The sequence below is a fragment of the Leucopleurus acutus genome, assembly GCF_964270905.1.
Source record: "Leucopleurus acutus genome assembly, chromosome: 5".
In the NCBI taxonomy this organism is placed as follows: domain Eukaryota; kingdom Metazoa; phylum Chordata; class Mammalia; order Artiodactyla; family Delphinidae; genus Leucopleurus; species Leucopleurus acutus.
In genome coordinates, this window is record NC_139147.1 from 2830003 (window position 1) to 2849041 (window position 19039).

The 19039-nt window shown below is 53.2% G+C and overlaps 1 protein-coding gene across 1 annotated transcript in view; it reads left to right on the forward strand.

The window, feature by feature from the left end:
* CBS (cystathionine beta-synthase) overlaps positions 1–17853 on the forward strand; it is a 30184-nt gene extending 12331 nt beyond the window's left edge. Inside the window, exons 8-16 of the mRNA XM_082839542.1 lie at positions 589–680; positions 1447–1572; positions 2204–2288; positions 2610–2715; positions 10390–10467; positions 10629–10763; positions 11475–11583; positions 15337–15421; positions 16879–17853. Coding sequence (XP_082695668.1) covers positions 589–680; positions 1447–1572; positions 2204–2288; positions 2610–2715; positions 10390–10467; positions 10629–10763; positions 11475–11583; positions 15337–15421; positions 16879–17024 — 962 coding nt within the window. The 3' untranslated portion in view covers positions 17025–17853. The remainder of the gene's footprint in view (positions 1–588; positions 681–1446; positions 1573–2203; positions 2289–2609; positions 2716–10389; positions 10468–10628; positions 10764–11474; positions 11584–15336; positions 15422–16878) is intronic.
* The last annotated feature ends 1186 nt before the right edge of the window (positions 17854–19039 follow it).

Consider the following 19039-nt stretch of genomic DNA (forward strand, 5'->3'; position numbering starts at 1 on the left):
TCGGTAAAAACAGCCTTTCTGCCTCCGCACTGGTGCCCGCGCTGACTTGTCTGCAGGTGCCTGAGCTGGCCGCCGGGCACTGAGAGAGCCCAGACAACGTCTGAGCCAAGCTGAGCGGTTTATTCTGGTCCCTTTGATAGTTCAGTTCACTTATCCACGTCATCTGAACCAAACAGCTTAAGGAAGCGTGAAGAGCCCCCCTGGCTCAGCCCTCAGCCAGCTGGGGCCCACCTCCTGCAGGAAGTCACCTCATTCACGATGCATGACAAACAGGGATTTCAGGGACTGGCGCGTTTAGCCTGAAACGGGGCTCCCTGGGGCTCTGTTCCTGTGACTGTGTCTCAAAGATGAAGGACTGTGAGGAGAGGCTTTAAATTTGAGAATAGGTTTGCTTTTGCCCTTTTTGATAACTTGCCTTCGTTGTGGTTGAGGACCTTCTTGCTTATTAAGAGTGGAGGGCTGAGCAGAAACTAACACACCATTGTAAAGCAATTATACTCCAATAAAGATGCTTAAAAAAAAAGAAAAGTGGGGGTCGGCCGCTCCTGCCAGAGGATGTTCTCCCTGACATGCCTTCTCCCCTGTCAGGGAGGCTGGACATGCTGGTGGCGTCGGCGGGCACGGGGGGCACCATCACGGGCATCGCCAGGAAGCTGAAGGAGAAGTGCCCTGGATGCAAGGTGAGGGGCTGCGAGGGCGCCACCCTGCCCTGCCCGGGAGATGTGGGCCTGGATGTGTGCGCGTTTCCCACCTGCGGCCTGAACTGCAGCTGGAGGCTTAACTGTCGGGCTCCTTGGCCTTGGGCCCACAGAGTGGCCTCTGCTTTAGAGCTGGAAGTTCCCATTTCTGACACTTCTGCGTAGACGGCCTTGCATCTTATATAGGGGGGTGGTGTACCTGTGCCTGCCCGGGGGATAAAGGACCCAGCAACCTGGACGCCCAGATGAGCCGGGGTTGGGAGAGTCCATTTGGGTGGCCTCCAAGGGTCATTTCAGAAGCCGAGAGCTCTCAGGTTCAGGTCCTACCGCTGCCCCACCGGGGCTCTGAGAGTAGGGGAGGGGCACCTGAGCCTGGGGAGGGGCTCAGAGAGACCCCCACTGGAGGTGCCGAGCGCACCCTTCCTCTCTGCCCATTTCTCCGCCGTCCAGGAGAGGTCAGTCCTAGCACCGCCCTCGCCCCAGGCTCCCGCTGTACCGGGGCGTCTCCTGGGGCAGTCCTCGGGCACCCCCGCAGGAGGAGCTTTCCAGGACGCCACTTCCCCCAGCCTCGTGCTGCCCCTCGAGTGCCCTGAGCTGGACATTCATTTACCTTGCGATCTCCCAGCGCCCGGGCCTGGGTTTGTGGGTTTCGAGCCTCATGCCCGAGGTCCGGGAACAGGGCCCGCGCCCGGATGACAGCCGGGTGCGTCCAGGTGAGACTTGAGCCCTAAGGCTGCCCACTCTGCAGATCATCGGGGTGGATCCCGAAGGCTCCATCCTCGCAGAGCCCCAGGAGCTGAACCAGACGGAGCAGACGGCCTACGAGGTGGAAGGGATCGGCTACGACTTCATCCCCACCGTGCTGGACCGGACGGTAGGCGGGGCGGCAGTGACAAGCCCCGCCCTCAGGCCACAGCCTTGCCTAGCTGGGCACGGGGTGGGGGGGGCGGGGCCTGGCTGAGCGGGAACAGAGACGCGAGCTCCGCGCTGCACGGGGCAGTAGTCTCGGGGGTCATGACGTGGTGACTCGCGGTACTTTACCTGATGTACCACGGCCGTGTTGGGCAGACACAGGACGTTGGGGGGTGGCAGGTGGCACAGACCACCCCGGAACGGGGAGGGAGCCGGGTGGCTGGAGCGGGTAAGCAGGCCGACGTGGGAGAGCTAAGGACCCCAGAGAAGGCTCCTTTTAAGGACCCTAAAGGATGCTTCGGTCAGAGACCTAGACTAGAAGTGTGGCCCTCAGCCGGGCTGCTGGGCGGTTTTACTGGCCACGTGCACAGTGTGCTGGACCCGGGGGGAGGGGGTGGGGCGCGACCTAGGTCTGCAGATGCGAGTCCTGGATCCCAGACAAGGGGCTGGGCTGCATCCCTGGAGGGTCACGACCTCCTGGACCGAGGTCCTCTGTGAGGTTGCAACCTGGGCGGTGGTGCCCACGCCCACCACACCCCCGCTGCCCAGCGCCCGGCGCTGCCCGGCCTCACCGCCTGCCCTCGGCCCACCAGGTGGTGGACACGTGGTTCAAGAGCAACGACGAGGATGCCTTCGCCTTCGCGCGCATGCTGATCGCGCAGGAGGGGCTGCTGTGCGGTGAGTGGGGCGCCGGGCGCTCGGCCTCTGCCAGCTGCTGGGCCAGCGCCGGAAGGACACCCTCGCTCTGGGGCTGCCCGGCCCACCTGCACCCCATCTGCTGCAGGGCTTGGAGGTTCTGTGCGAGGAGGGTTTGGTCGTGACAGTCGATGGTAACGAGGAGCATGTGGGTGGACAGTGAGAATCGGGCGTCCTCCCAGCACCCCGAGCCCGGTCCCTCCACCGAGGACCCCTCCAGAGCGTGTTGGGGCGTGCACACGCAATGGCACGCACACGCGCATCGCACGCCCCCGCCGGGTCTGACCCCGACCCTCCCGGCAGGCGGCAGTGCTGGCAGTGCCATGTCGGTGGCCGTGAAGGCCGCCCAGGAGCTCAGGGAGGAGCAGCGCTGCGTGGTGATCCTGCCGGACTCTGTGCGGAACTACATGTAAGGAGCAGTCCCTCCGGCCCCTCGGCTGCCCGCACTCCGCCCCCCAGGCGCCTGTGCCGGCTCTGTTGCCCGCCAGGCCTCCCCGAGCCGCGGCAGCAGGAGGGAGGCGGCATGGGGGTCTGTGAGGCCGCGGGGGACGCGGAGGAGGACGCAGCCGCCCTAAGAACGCCTCCGCAACCCCCGCTGCAGGGAGCACCGGCTCTGCTGCTTCACTCACACTGCAGCCCCAACCTGGCGAGACCCAGGCTGGGCTCGGCAGCCCCGGGGACGGGCTGTGCGATGCCTGCCTGCTGGCCTCCCTTCGAGTCCGATGGTGCTGAGTATCTGCACACCTGCCCAGGTGGCAGCTTGCAGCCTCCTGCTTCCAGTTCCCGTCCTCTCGGCCGATGGCGCCCGTCTGGGGCCACCGGCTGAAAGAGCCAGGGTTGCTGTGCGGGAACAAGGGCACAGGGGGCTAGAGACCTCCCCCACGCACCCGTGGGCTTCCTCCCTGGCCCAGGAGTGGCAGGTTACATACCTCGGGTGAGCTCCGCTGCCCCTGGTGGGCGCCCGTTCCAGCAAGGGGTGAGGCACGTCTGGGTGTCCACTGCCAGGTTGCCCTGAGCATGGCCGTCCGCTCACACCGCACGGTGCGTGAGAACGGCCATCTCCCCATGTGCTGGGCCGGCCTGCTGGGCGTGCGCACTCCTGCCTGTGTGTGTGAGAGAGAAATGGCGAGAGTGTGACTGAATGATCATGTCTCGGGCACACACGTCTAGGCTAGGGGGCTGTGGGTCCTCCCTGCTCCCCACTTTCTTGGTCCTCGTCTGCCTTTTTTTTTTTGTAACGTCTTTATTGGAGTATACTTGCTTCACAATGGTGTGTCACTTTCTGCTGTATCACAAAGTGAATCAGTTATACATATACATATGTTCCCATATCTCTTCCCTCTTGCGTCTCCCTCCCACCCCTCTAGGTGGTCACAGAGCACCGAGCTGATCTCGCTGTGCTATGCGGCTGCTTCCCACTAGCTATGTATTTTACATTTGGTAGTGTATATATGTCCATGCCTCTCTCTCACTTCGTCCCAGCTTACCCTTCCCCCTCCCCGTATCCTCAAGTGCATGCTCTACGTCTGCGTCTTTATTCCTGTCCTGCACCTAGGTCTTCAGAAACTTTTTTTTTTTTTAGATTCCATATATATGTGTTAGCACACGGTATTTGTTTCTCTCTTTCTGACTTACTTCACTCTGTATGACAGACTCTTAAGTCCTTCTACCTCACTAAAACTAACTCAATTTCGTTTCTTTTTATGGCTGAGTAATATTCCATTGTATATATGTGCCACATCTTCTTTATCCATTCATCTGTCAGTGGACACTTACCATGTCCTGATTATTGTAAATAGTGATGCAGTGAACATTGTGGTACATGACTCTTTGAATTGTGGTTTTCTCAGGGTATATGCCTGGTATTTGGATTGCTGGGTCATATGGCAGTTCTATTTTTAGTTTTTTAAGGAACCTCCATACTGTTCTCCATAGTGGGTGTATCAATTTACATTCCCACCAACAGTGCAAGAGGGTTCCCTTTTCTCCACACCCTCTCCAGCATTTATTGTTTGTAGATTTTTTGATGATGGCCATTCTGACCAGTGTGAGGTGATATTTAATTGTAGTTCTGATTTGCATTTCTCTAATGGTTAGTGACGTTGAGCCTCCTTTCATGTGTTTGTTGGCAATCTGTATATCTTTGGAGAAACGTCTGTTTAGGTCTTCTGCCCATTTTTGGTTTGGGTTGTTTGTTTCTTTGATATTGAGCTGCATGAGCTGCTTGTATATTTTGGAGATTAATCCTTTGTCAGTTGTTTAGTTTGCAAACATTTTCTCCCATTCTGAGGGTTGTCTTTTTGTCTTCTTTATGGTTTTCTTTGCTGTGCAAAAGCTTTTAAGTTTCATTAGGTCCCATTTGTTTATTTTTGTTTTTATTTCCATTTGTCTAGGAGATGGGTCAAAAAGGATCTTGCTGTGACTTATATCATTGAGTGTTCTGCCTATGTTTTCCTCTAAGAGTTTTATAGTGTCTTGCCTTACATTTAGGCTTTAATCCATTTTTACTTTATTTTTGTATATGGTGTTAGGGAGTGTTCTAATTTCATTCTTTCACATGTAGCTGTCCAGTTTTCCTGGCACAACTTATTGAAGAGGCTGTCTTTTCTCCATTGTATATTCTTGCCTCCTTTATCAAGGATAAGGTGACCATGTGTGCGTGGGTTTATCTCTGGGATTTCTGTCCTGTTCCATTGATCTGTATTTCTGTTTTTGTGCCAGTACCATACTGTCTTGATTACTGTAGCTTTGTAGTATAGTCTGAAATCAGGAAGCCTGATTCCTCCAGCTCCGTTTTTCTTTCTCAAGATTGCTTTGGCTATTCGGGGTCTTTTGTGTTTCCATACAAATTGTGAAATTTTTTGTTCTAGTTCTGTGAAAAATGCCATTGGTAGTTTGATAGGGATTTCACTGAATCTGTAGATTGCTTTGGGTAGTAAAGTCATTTTCACAGTGTTCATTCTTTCAATCCAAGAATATGGTATATCTCCCCATCTGTTTTATCTTTAATTTCTTTCCTCAGTGGCTTATAGTTTTCTGCATACAGGTCTTTTGTCTCCTTAGGTAAGTTTATTGCTAGGTATTTTATTCTTTTTGTTGCAATGGTAAACGGGAGTGTTTCCTTAGTTTCTCTTTCAGATTTTTCATCATTAGTTTATAGGAATGCAAGAGATTTCTGTGCATTAATTTTGTATCCTGCTACTTTACCAGATTCATTGATTAGCGCTAGTAGTTTTCTGGTAGCATCTTTAGGATTCCCTATGTATAGTATTATGTCATCTGTAAACAGTGACAGTTTTACTTCCTCTTTTCTGATTTGGATTCCTTTTCTTTCTTTTTCGTCTCTGATTGCTGTGGCTAAAACTTCCAAAACTATGTTGAATAATAGTAGTGAGAGTGGGGCAACCTTGTCTTCTTCCTGATCTTAGTGGAAATGGTTTCAGTTTTTCACCATTGAGAATGATGTTGGCCGTGGGTTTGTCATATATGGCCTTTATTATGTTGAGGTAAGTTCCCTCTGTGCCTACTTTCTGGAGGGTTTTTATAGTAAATGGGTGTTGAATTTTGTTGAAAGCTTTCTCTGCATCTATTGAGATCATATGTTTTTTCTCCTTCAATTTGTTAATATGGTGTATCACATGGATTGATTTGCATATACTGAAGAATCCTTGCATTCCTGGGATAAACGCCACTTGATCATAGTGTATGATCCTTTTAATGTGCTGTTGGATTCTGTTTGCTAGTATTTTGTTGAGGATTTTTGCATCTATGTTCATCAGTGATATTGGCCTGTAGTTTTCTTTCTTTGTGACATCCTTGTCTGGTTTTGGTATCAGGGTGATGGTGGCCTCGTCGAATGAGTTTGGGAGTGTTCCTGCCTCTGCTATATTTTGGAAGAGTTTGAGAAGGATAGGTTTTAGCTCTTTTCTAAGTGTTTGATAGAATTTGCCTGTGAAGCCATCTGGTCCTGGGCTTTTGTTTGTTGGAAGGTTTTTAATCACAGTTTCAATTTCAGTGCTTGTGATTGGTCTGTTTATATTTTCTATTTCTTCCTGGTTCAGTCTTGGAAGGTTGTGCTTTTCTAAGAATTTGTCCATTTCTTCCAGGTTGTCCATTTTACTGGCATATAGTTGCTTGTAGTAATCTCTCATGATCCTTTGTATTTCTGCAATGTCAGTTGTTACTTCTCCTTTTTCGTTTCTAAGTCTGTTGATTTGAGTCTTCTGCCTTTTTTCTTGATGTGTCTGGCTAATGGTTTAACAATTTTGTTTGTCTTCTCAAAGAACCAGCTTTTAGTTTTATTGATCTTTGCTTCTTTCATTTTCTTCATTTCTTTTTCATTTATTTCTGATCTGATCTTTATGATTTCTTTCCTTCTGCTAACTTCGGGGGTTTTTTGTTCTTCCTTCTCTAATTGCTTTAGGTGTAAGGTTAGGTTGTTTATTTGAGATTTTTCTTGTTTCTTGAGGTAGGATTTTATTGCTATAAACTTCCCTCTTAGAACTGCTTTTGCTGCATCCCATAGGTTTTGTGTCATCGTGTTTTCATTGTCATTTGTTTCTAGGTATTTTTTGATTTCCTCTTTGATTTCTTCAGTGATCTCTTGGTTATTTAGTAGTATATTGTTTAGCCTCCATGTGTTTGTATTTTTTGCAGATTTTTTCCTGTAATTGATATCTAGTCTCATAGCGTTGTGGTCAGAAAAGATACTCGATACGATTTCAATTTTCTTAAATTTACCATGGCTTGATTTGTGGCCCAAGATATGATCTATCCTGGAGAATGTTCCATGAACACTTGAGAAGAAAGACTATTCTGTTGTTTTTGGATGGAATGACCTATAAATATCAATTAAGCCCATCTTGTTTAATGTATCATTTAAAGCTTGTGTTTCCTTACTTATTTTCATTTTGGATGATCTGTCCATTGGTGAAAGTAGGGTGTTAAGTCCCCTACTATGATTGTGTTACTTTCGATTTCCCCTTTTATGGCTGTTAGCATTTGCCTTATGTATTGAGGTGCTCCTGTGTTGGGTGCATAAATATTTACAATTGTTATATCTTCTTCTTGGATTGATCCCTTGATCATTATGTGGTGTCCTTCTTTGTCTCCTGTAATAGTCTTTAGTTTAAAGTCTATTTTGTCTGATATGAGAATTGCTACTCCAGCTTTCTTTTGATTTCCATTTGCATGGAATAGCTTTTTCCATCCCCTCACTTTCAGTCTGTATGTTTCTCTAGGTCTAAAGTGGGTCTCTTGTAGACAGCCTATATACGGGTCTTGTTTTTGTATCCACTCAGCCAGTCTGTGTCTTTTGGTTGGAGCATTTAATCCATTTACATTTAAGGTAGTTATTGATATGTATGTTCCTATTACCATTTTCTTATTTGTTTTGGGTTTGTTATTGTAGGTCTTTTCCTTCTCTTGTGTTTCCTGCCTAAAGAAGCCCCTTTAGCATTTGTTGTAAAGCTGGTTTGGTGGTGCTGAATTCTCTTAGCTTTTGCTTGTCGGTAAAGGTTTTAATGTCTCTGTCGAATCTGAATGAGATCCTTGCTGGGTAGAGTAATCTTGGTTGCAGGTTTTTCTCCTTCAACACTTTCAATATGTCCTGCCACTCTCTTCTGGCTTGCAGAGTTTCTGCTGAAAGATCAGCTGTTAACCTTATGGGGATTCCCTTGTATGTTATTTGTTACTTTTCCCTTGCTGCTTTCAATATTTTTTCTTTGTATTTAATTTTTGATAGTTTGATTCATATGTGTCTTGGCGTGTTTCTCCTTGGATTTATCCTGTATGGGACTCTCTGTGCTTCCTGGACTTGATTAACTATTTCCTTCCCCATATTAAGGAAGTTTTCAACTATAATCTCTTGAAATGTTTTCTCAGTCCCTTTCTTTTTCTCTTCTTCTTCTGGGATCCCTATAATTCGAATGTTGGCGCGTTTAATGTTTTTTCCGAAGTCTCTGAGGCTGTCCTCCGTTCTTTTCATTATTATTATTTTTTATTTTTTTGTGGTACGTGGGCCTCTCACCACCACAGCCTCTCCTGTTGTGGAGCAGAGGCTCCGGACGCGCAGGCCCAGCGGCCATGGCCCACGGGCCCAGCCACTCCGCGGCATGTGGGCTCCTCCCGGACCGGGGCACAAACCCATGTCCCCTGCATCGGCAGGCGGACTCTCGACCACTGCGCCACCAGGGAAGCCCCATTCTTTTTTCTTTATTCTGCTCTGCAGTAGTTATTTCCACTATTTTATCTTCCAGGTCACTTATCCGTTCTTCTGCTTCAGTTATTCTGTTATTCAGTTATTGATTACTTCTAGAGAATTTTTAATTTCATTTATTGTGTTGTTTATCATTGTTTGCTCTTTAGTTCTTCTAGGTCCTTATTAATCATTTCTTGTATTTTCTCCATTCTATTTCCAAGATTTTGGATCATCTTTACTATCATTACTCTGAATTCTTCTTCAGGTAGACCGCCTAGTTCCTCTTCATTTGTTTGGTCTGGTGGGTTTGTTCCTTCATCTGCTGCATGTTTCTCTGTCTTCTCATTTTGCTTAACTTACTGTGTTTGGGGTCTCCTTTTCACAGGCTGCAGGTTTGTAGTTCCCGTTGTTTTTGGTGTCTGCCCCAGTAGGTAAGGCTGGTTCAGTGGGTCATGTAGGCTTCCTGGTGGAGGGGACTGGTGCCTGTGTTCTGGTGGATGAGGCTGGATCTTGTCTTTCTGGTGGGCAGGACTGCCTCTGGTGGTATGTTTCGGGGTGTCTGTTAACTTATGATTTTAGGCAGCCTCTCTGCTAATGGATGCAGTTGTGTTCCTGTGTTGCTGGTTGTTTGGCATGGGGCGTCCAGCACTGGAGCTTGCTGGCCGTTGGGTGGAGCTGGGTCTTAGCGTTGAGATGGAGATCTCTGGGAGCGCTCTTGCCGATTGATATTACGAGGGGCCGGGAGGTCTCTGATGGACCACTGTTCTGAACTTGGTTCTCCCACCTCAGAGGCTCAGGCCTGACACCGGCCGGAGCACCAAGACCCTGTCAGCCACATGGCTGGTGAGGGTCAACAACTCTGCTTTGCCCTCTGGGCTTCAGTTTCCTCACCCCTGAACTGAAGTCACTCTGGGCTTTCAGCGGTCTTCCCTCCAAGCCTGCCCCTGTAGCTCCAGGCCTAAGCAGCTGTTTGTCAGGTGCTTCCTCATCTGCCTTTTTAGGGCAGGTCTCTGGCAGACCCCAAGGCCTGGTCTGGTGTCCTCTGAGCCCAGGTGGGATGGGGTCCCCCATGCCCCTCTGCCAGAGCAGACATGAGGACAGCCAGGGAAGAGGCCACCCAGGAGCCCCGAGGGGACATGATGGCGCAGGATCCGGGACAGAACTGTTACCCACCTGGGTTCTCGGACTCTTTAATCAATAGAAATTAATAAGAGGCCAGACAAGAAATTCAGGCAAGGCTTTATTGGGACTCATTCTGTAGCAGGCAGGAGTGGAAACAAGTAACAGCTTCCCTTGCTCTCTCGCTGAAGAGGGGGTGAGCTGGTCCCTTAAGTGGGGTGAGGGTAGGGGTGGGTCCAGGGGTCAGGAGGGGTGGCTTAGGTGGTCTGCCCACCCCTTTGTGGTACTGTGTACACGGGGCATTTGCAGGACCCTGCTTTTGCTCCCAGCAACTCAGAAGTGGCAGTTGGGTTTTTGGTTTTTTTCTATCTTGTTTTGTCCTTAATTTGCCCCAGCTGTGCTGTGCATGCGGTTATTTTTAGTCCCTCATAGTCTCTTTGTATCTGTTGCTTGAGAAGACGTTTGTCCAGGTGCAAGCACTGCAGAAAAGGGTCCCAGGTCCCAGGTCCCAGCGTACCACAGAACCTTCTGCTGTGCTCTGATCTCATTCAGCCCTGGTTGACCAGATGCCCCCGTCGACCACAGTTCCCTAGGGGGTCTTTCTGGACTGTGGCTCTCGGGCCTCTTCGCGGAGCCTCCGGCCAGCCCCTTTGGGGTCTCTGCTGGGCCGTGGGGTCTGGGGAGGGATGCTGGGCTTTCTGAGAACCTCCACCCTCAGTGTGGGCAGAGGTGGTGGTGAGCCCCTGGTGACTCGTGGTGCCGCAGGTCCAAGTTCCTGAGCGACAAGTGGATGCTGCAGAAGGGCTTCATGAAGGAGGAGGACCTCCTGGTGAAGAAGCCATGGTGAGGACGCCTCTGAGCAGATGTCTCCCCAGCCGCACGCCTGTGGCTTGGGACTTGTGTTCCCGGTACCCAGGGCACGTGTGCTGTCCTGCACCTGGCTGGGTGCCCCTGCGGTCTCCCTGTCCTGGACTCAGCCTCCCTGGCCCACCCTCTTCCTGCAGGTGGTGGCACCTCCGAGTTCAGGAGCTGAGCCTGTCGGCCCCGCTGACGGTGCTGCCCACGGTCACCTGTGAGCACACCATCGACATCCTCCGGGAGAAGGGCTTCGACCAGGCGCCCGTGGTGGACGAGTCGGGGTCAGTCTCAGCCTCCATCCAGAGCTCTGCCCTCAGAGGGCCCTGCCGGGCGCCTCCAGCCTGTGCTCCACGCTGCTCTGTGTCCGCGGTGCTGGACGGGGCAGCCCAGGGGACCCCACAGCTGGCTGGCTGGCCTTGGTCACTTTGCACTCAGATGCTCAGAGTCTTGGACGGCTGGTCCCTGAGCACCGGCCAGGATGGGGGCTGCTTGTATTAAGCCTTTGGGCTTTAATGCCTTGGTCCCAGCCCATTGCACCCAGCATGTGCACAGGAGGCCGGTGTAGGGTCCTGCCCTGGCTCTGGGCATGTGCCTGACAGTGGAAGGCCGTGACAGACGTGCCCTGGTGACAGTGACCCACCATCAGGGCTCTCCCGGGACTGTCCCAATTCTAGCACCGAAAGTCCCATGTCCCAGGACACTGGCCAGCTGGTCACCCTTGACACCTGTCAGAATGGAGATGCCCAGAGGACTCACTGGTTTCCCGTTGCCTGCACTGGACGGTCAGCTCCAAGGGCAGGGTGTTTGGTCAGTGCTCGGCTCCTGCCACACAGAGACCCTGGGTAGATAGTGGTTGGTTCTAAGAGGAGTTCTGGGTCTGACCCTGAGGGTGGCTGTGCTGGACTCTGCTGTCTTGGCAGGGGGTAGGGTGGGGCGTGGAGGGTGCGGGAGAGGCACCAGTGCTGACTCCTGCACCGCCTCTGCTTCCCCAGGGTGATCCTGGGGATGGTGACCCTGGGGAACATGCTGTCGTCCCTGCTCGCGGGGAAGGTTCAGCCTTCGGACCAAGTTCGAAAAGTCATCTACAAGCAGTTCAAACAGGTACGAGCCTCGCGAGGCCTGAGCAGTCGGTGCTGAGACCAGCTCCGTCCCGGGAGGCGGGGCCACGCGTCCCTCGCCCCTGACCCCATCAGACCCCTAAGTCTGACAATTCGCCCCAGCTTCACAAAGCGAGAAGCCCCAGGTGGGTAAGGCCAGCATTGGTGAGGGCTCACCCACGCCTGTACTTTGGCAATGCCTGTGGTCACTGGCAAGCCCAGGGACCGTCATCCCAGCCGAGCCGGGCATCTGCCAGCATGACCATTCCCAGGGCACCGGGCCCTGATTTTGTCCTGTGCACACCTCATTTAAGATCACCTGGCACGCCTAAGTATTTAATAAGAACTAGAACGTTCTGGAGACTGAGCCGGGGCTGGTCAGACCCCGTGGTCATCCTGAGATGACGGCCACCCTGTGATGGGCCAGGGCAGAGCCGACTCTGTGTCCCCGAGGGTGCCTGGGGTCAGGGCAGCCCCTCTCCCTGGTCGCGAGGCATTCCACACCCCCTTTCTCCTCGGACCCCCAGGGAGTGGGAGTGCTGGGCCGCTGGCTGTCTCCCGCTTGAAAGGCTAGCGGTGGAGCCCAAATCTAGGAATGGATTTTATTTTCCTTTCTCCCCACCTCACACGTAGCCGGAATGTCACCAGAATCTGTGCGTTTCTCCCCATAGCCACCGCGCTGCCATCGCCTCTGGCGTGGTCCCTGCATGGCCCCTCGCTCCTGGCCCTAACTCTGCGGCTGGAGAGACCACAGGAGACGTGGGTGGGGCCTTGCCCCTTCCTGCCAAGCCCAGCCGGGAGGGTCCCGGCCCTGCGACCCCGGCTGCCTCCACTCCTGCCGTCCACCTGCCCTGGTTCTCAGACGGGCCGGTCCCTTCCTGCTGCCTTGGCACCGCTGTGTCTGCTCTCCTGCCCCCCACCCCCCGTCCCCTCCTCTCGGCCTCTCTGACCCCCAGGCCCCGAGCACCTAGCACACGGGGTGTGTTCTGGGAGCCCTTATTGCCCCCAGTCCAGTGGAGGCTCCAAGAGGCTATCCTGGCCCCCGTGGGCCCTGAGCGGGGAGCACAGGGCCCGGCGTCACATGCATGTGGGTGGCCGGCCAGGCTGGGCAGGGGCAACCTTTCCGCCCATGCCATTGCCCACCAGCCTTTCTGGAAGTTTCTGCCCCTCCTTCTCTTCCCTGCGTTGAGCTGAACATAGCGTGTCCCATTTGATGATTTTGAAATGAACACACACCCGCGACACCACAGTCAAGAGTGAGCGTATCCATCCCCTCCCCCACTTCTACCCCGGCTTCCTCTCCCCTCCCCGCACGTCTGTCCTGTCCTGTAGACTGTGCGCCCTCCCCGGGCCATGCGCATATGCAGCCCCACCGTGTGTACCCTTGTCTGGCTTCTTTCATGCAGCAGAGTGGTTTGTGGTTTTTTTTCTATATAAATTTATTTTATTTTATTTTTGGCTGCGTTCGGTCCTTGTTGCTGCGCGCAGGCTTTCTCTAGTTGCGGCGAGCGGGGGCTACTCTTTGTAGCGGTGCGAGGGCTTCTCATTGCGGTGGCTTCTCGTTGCAGAGCACGGGCTCTAGGCGTGAGGGCTTCAGTAGTTGTGGCTCACGGGCTCAGTAGTTGTGGCTCGCAGGCTCTAGAGCGCAGGGCTTAGTTGCTCCATGGCATGTGAGCTCTTCCCGGACCAGGGCTCAAACCCGTGTCTCCTGCATTGGCAGGTGGATTCTTAACCACTGCGCCACCAGGGAGGCCCAGCAGAGTGTTTTGAGGTCCCTCCGAGGTGTGGTGCGCTTGCTGTCCACCCCCTCCCATGCCTGAGTCCAGTCCTGTTGTGTCTCTGGCTTCTCCTGCTGATTCTCTGCTGTGTGTGCCCTTTCCTCCCCCAGGGAAGAGCCGAGCGCTCTAATGTTACTGAGTCCAAGCTTGCTCTGCTTGCCGCACGACAGGCCAGTAGGTCGGGAGACAAGGTGTCGAGGCTATAGGAATACAACGTTATTTGGAAAGCCAGCAGACGGAGAAGATGGCAGACTGATGTCTCAAAGAACCATCTTCCCGGGGTCTGGATGCCAGTTTCTTTCACAGAACAGAGAGGGGGAGGAGGTGAGGAAGTAAAGTAAAAAGGCCATAAGATATGCAAATGTCCCCTGGAATGGCCAGCCTCGGGGAGGGGATGTGGGGGAGGGGATGTGTTTGTTTCTTCTTTCTTGCAGCCATCCACAGGTGGGCAGGGTCAGGACGTTTCCCTGAACAAAGGCACTTGGGTTTAACATTCAGGCAGAGGGGCGGGGTTCCCCGAGGCAGGCTGTCCTTCTAGCAAACAAAAGCAAGGGGAAGCAAAGGTTAAGCAAAGGTTAAAGTAAAAGAAACAGATGCAGCCTGCAGTCAGGATTGGCTCCTCCCTGTTACACCGGTCACCGCCCTTAGTGGCCGGCGGACCTCCAGCTGCAGCCTTCCCCCGGGGTGTAGCCGAGCGTCCGTTCCCTGGGCTCTAGTGCCATCCAGGCCCTCGGGGGTCTCGACGCCCTGCCACCGAGATGTTGGGTGGGGCCCTGTGTGCCTGCTCTGCTCCAGGAACCCAGCGGTGGGTGTAAGCGGACACAGGACGTCCTTCAGCAGGGTCCCCGGCATCCCTGGTGCAGACAGTGTCCCGAGGAGAATGCGGCCCCGAGGAAACCTGGGTGGGTCCTGTCTCCTGGGTACACCCTCCGCCTCCAGGGCTGCCCCTTCCTGCCGCCAATGGGGGTCTGGCCGCCGGCAGTGAGCAGCAGGGGGAGGTGCCCATGGAGCTGTGGCGCCTCCTTTCCGCCCTGTTCTCCTGGCGGAGAGGAGAAATCCTGACCCCCGTGGTCTACTGACCACACCCAGCGTCTGACCTCGTAAAGGCAAGCCTGGGGGAAGTTGCTTCCACAGCCCGGGGCCGCTGTGTTGTGTGCCGCTCAGCTGCACTAGTGCTTGGCGGGCAGTGGTGCCCAACCCTCCTTACACAGGTTAAGGCACTGCTGGCGCTTTTCCTCCCACCCCCGAGCTTGCGTTCTCCCAGAGAACTTGCCTCCATTGCCGGAGCTGAACTGGAAAGGGTTCCAGTGGGGCTCACAGCTTTGGAGATCGCCTTGGGGTTTGAAAGACGGACCTAAGTGTCCTTTTTTTTTTTTTCTTGGAAGCTCTCATCGTGTGTCTACTGAGCAGATGGCCCAGAGTGGGCGCTCACGTTGCCCTCCCCTCACCAGGCCCCGTACCCCCGCCCCGTCCTGTCACATCTTGCACTGATGTAGGATTTGTTCCGATGGATGGCGAATATTACGCTGTTCGTAACTAAAGTCACTCGTTTACTGAGGGTTCAGTCTTTGGGTTCTATAGCTCTGTGGGTCTTGACAAAGGTACAGTGACCTGTACCCATTACAGCATCACACACAGTAGTGTATGTGCCCCACGTGCCCTGGATCCCTGCACCCATTCCCCACTGCCTGAACCGCCAATCTGACTAGTTTTGCCTTTTCCGGAAATTCATAGAGGTGGAATCATACTGTGGGAAGCCGTCCTACTGGCTCTTTGCAGAGTGATACGTACGGACTCCTCCAGGTCATCCAAGTGTCCTTTCACGTGTGTCAAGGCTCGTTCAGGTTCTAAGTCAGCAAGAGGCTCCAGAAGAACCTTCTGGAGGGACGCCGGCCCCTCCTGCTGCCTTGTGCGCCTTTCCTCGGGCCCCGGCCGAGCTGGGCTGCCCTGGCGAGCGCTGACCGCGGCTTCCCTTCCAGATCCACCTGACGGACCCTCTGGGCAAGCTCTCACACATCCTGGAGATGGACCACTTCGCCCTGGTGGTCCACGAGCAGATCCAGTGTAAGTGGGGCCCTCTGCGGGCTGGGGGTGGGGGGGCGGGAGCCCTGTGGGGTGCTGGCCGCCGGGCCCCCGGCCCAGGCTTGTGTGTGCGCTTTCCTGCCGTGAGCGCACAGGGCGTCTGGGAGCTGGAGAAGCTGATCCCCAGCCTTGGGTGCAGATCTCAGAGGGACCCCGCTGTGGGCCAACCTGGGTGCCGGCTCGCGGTGAGATCACAGGGCTTTATAGCCTGCCCACAAAGCCCTTCCCGGACCTCCTGGCCGCACCTCTGGAGGCCCGGGATGTTATTCTGGTGCCGGGAGAGGACGAGGGTTATACAGATCCCGAGAATTGGGGCTGGTCGGGGGGGGGGCGGTGGCCTTGGAGCCTGCCCTCCCGCCCGCCGAGGGCTGGTCCTGGGGCCTGGGCGCCCCCACCTAACCCTCTCCCGTCCTCGGTTCCTCGGCGCGGGACCTGGCCTTGGGGATGGGGGGACCTGCAGGTGTGTACGCCCCGCCCAGCCCTCGAGCTGGGGAGCGGCGCTGCGGTCAGGCGTGAGGGACAGACAGGCGTGAGGGACAGACAGGGAAGCGGGGTCTGGTGGAATGGGGTGCGACCTGGGCGTTTGCCACCGGCTGCTTAGCTCTGCCCGGCCCGCTGTGTGCTTCACAACAGCTGTCAGTCAGGGTTCCCCGAAGAAAGAGAACTAGTAGGATGTGTGTATACAGAGATTTGCTCTAAGGAATGGCTTATAGCCTGGCAAGTCCCAAGACCTGCGGGGCTAGTGGCCAGGTTCAAGGCCCCAAGAGTCAATGTTTCCGGGTCCAAAGGCCGGACGTTTCCATCTTACTCGCGTTGGGTCAGCCCTTTTGTTCTATTCGGGCCTTCAACTGACTGGATGAGGCCCACCCACACTGGGGAGTGCAATCTGCTTTACTAGGTCCATCCAATCAAGAGTTGATCTCATCCAAAGACACCCAGAATGTTCGCCCAGTATCGGGGCACGCCATGGCCCAGTCGAGTTGAAATGTAAAATTTACCATCTCCATCACCCTCTCTGCCCTTGGGCGGCAGGGCAGGGGGCCAGCGGCCTGCATTCATTCTAAGCCTGAGAGAAAGGCATGGGTTTGAACACAGAACGGTAGGCCAGAGATGTGAGCCGGTGGTGTTGGGTGTGAGTAGGATTGGAATTTCATGCCACGACTCGGGCCTTGGGCACCAGGGGCGACCACCGGCTGTTCTGAATGAATGTGGCCCTCGGGCGTCCCTGGTGGGCGTGGCTCAGCGGGGTCAGGGCCCTGCTCTCTGCAGCTTCGCCCAAGTGGCTTGCGTTGGGAGGGGACGGCACTTGTGCTTGGGCCGCCAGGGCACACAGGTGCCCGTGGACACGGGGCATCCTCCCCGCACACCCCCGCCACCCTGTGCCTCAGATCCGCTCCGTATGAAGGCCCCTCTGAACCTGCGGCCTTGTCCCCCCTCAGACCACAGCCACGGGGAGTCCAGTAAGAGGCAGATGGTGTTCGGAGTCGTCACTGCCATCGACCTGCTGAACTTCGTGGCCGCCCGCGAGCGGAACCGGAAGACAAACTCGGGAAGTGGAGGTGCCGGGGCCGCAGCCCAGCTCTGACCACCCCCCAGGGCTGTGCGGCTGTTCTCTTTCACTTTCGTAAACACTAAACAAACACACACATGATTTTAGCCACCTGGCACTGGGCATCTCTGTCACAGTGGGTGTCAAGGATGCTAAGTGCTTAGCCGGGGCCCAGCAGAGATGTTACAGGTCCCCGTCATTAACACCTGGCCACCTAAATGAATCTACATATGATTTATTCGATTAGATGTGTTCTTCTTTAACTAACTTTCTCTTAAGATGTTTCAGCAAGCAAATCTTTTCAAAGAGAACTCAGCCAGGCGGATGGACCCCTGCCGTGACTGGGGTAGGGGGACTGAAGACAGAGGCCAGTGCCTTTCCCAGGAGTCCAGAGGGGGGAGCAGGAGAATGGGGCCCAGGAAGCGTGCGTCGGCGCCGTGGCCCTTCTCCCAGCAGCGTGCTCCACTGGGGGATGGCTTGGTTGGAGTGGCTTGAGTGTTTGGGGTTTTTTAATTGAGGTGAAATCCACTTAACCTAAAATGATCGATTTTTCAATGTGTAATTCATTAGCGTTTATTAGAGGTCGTCCAGCCACCACCTCTGTCGAGTTCCAGAACATTTCATCCCCCCATTAAGCTGTCACTCCCCTCTCCCCTCCTCTCCTGGCACCCACGACTCTGCCTTCCATCCCCACGGCTTTACCTGTTTGGGATATTTCATATAAAAAGAATCGTACAATCTGTGACCTCTCGTGTCTGGCTTATTTCACTTTGTCTGATGTTTTTGAGATTCACCCACGCTGCCGCATGAATCTGCTCCATCTTTGTGGCCGATCAGTATTCCTTATACGCACAGACCACATTTTGTTTATCCATCATCCGTTGATGGACATTTGGGTTGTTTCCACTCTTGGGCTGTTGAGCCTAGTAGTGCTATGCACCTTCGTGTACAGGCATTTGTTTGAACACCTGTTTTCAGTTCTTTCGGTTCTATACCCAGGACTGGAATTGCTGGGCCACGTGATAATTCTATGATGAATTTTTGGGGGAGCCACCAAATTGTGTTCCACGGTCGCACCATTTTACATCCCCACCAGCAGTGCATGAAGGTTCCAGTTGCTGCACGTCCTCACCAACACTTATTTTCTGCGTTTTGTTTTTTACAGCCATGATAGTGGGTGTAAAGTGTTATCTCACTGTGGTTTTGATTTGCATTTCCCTAATGACTAATGATATTGAGCATCTTTTTATGTGCTTGTTTGGTCACTTGTGTATCTTCTTTGGAGAAATGTCTATTCAAGTCCTTTGCCCATTTTAAAATTGAGTTGTTTGCCTTTTGTTGTTCAGTTGTAGAAGTTCTTTATATATTCTGGATACTAGAGCCTTATCAGACATGTGATTTGCAAATATTTTCTCCCATTCTGTGGGGTAGCTCTCCTCTTTCTTGATAATGACCTTTGGTGTACAACAGTGTTTTGTTTTTGATGATGTTCAATTATTCTTTTGTTTCGTTTTTGGTGTTATATCCTTGCCAATCCAAGGTCATGTTTTCTTCTAAGCGTTTTATAGTTTTAGCTTTTACGTTTAGTTCATTGATCCATTTTGAGTTAATTTTAGTACATGGTGCAGGGCAGGGGTCCACATTCATTCTTTTGTATATGGCTGTCCATTTGGGGAACAGACATTCTTTCTCCATTGAATGGTCTTGGCACTCTTGTGGAAAATCAGTTGGCCATAGATGTATGGGTTTATTTCTGAACTTTTGGTTCTGTTCCACTGGTCTGTATGTCTGTCCTTATGCCAGTACCACACTGTTTTAATTACTGTAGCTTTGTAGTAAGTTTTGAAATCAAGAAGTGTGAGTCCTCTGGCTTTGTTTATGTTCAGTATTGTTTTGGAAATCGTGATCTATCTTTCTTCATGTTTCTTGTGCTTGGAATTCTTTGAGCTTCTTGGGTTCCAATATCTGGTTTGTAGGAGTTCCAGAAAAGAGAAGGAATCACCAGTGAAATAATTCAAGAAACTGTCCCAGTCTGAAAGACACGAGTTTGT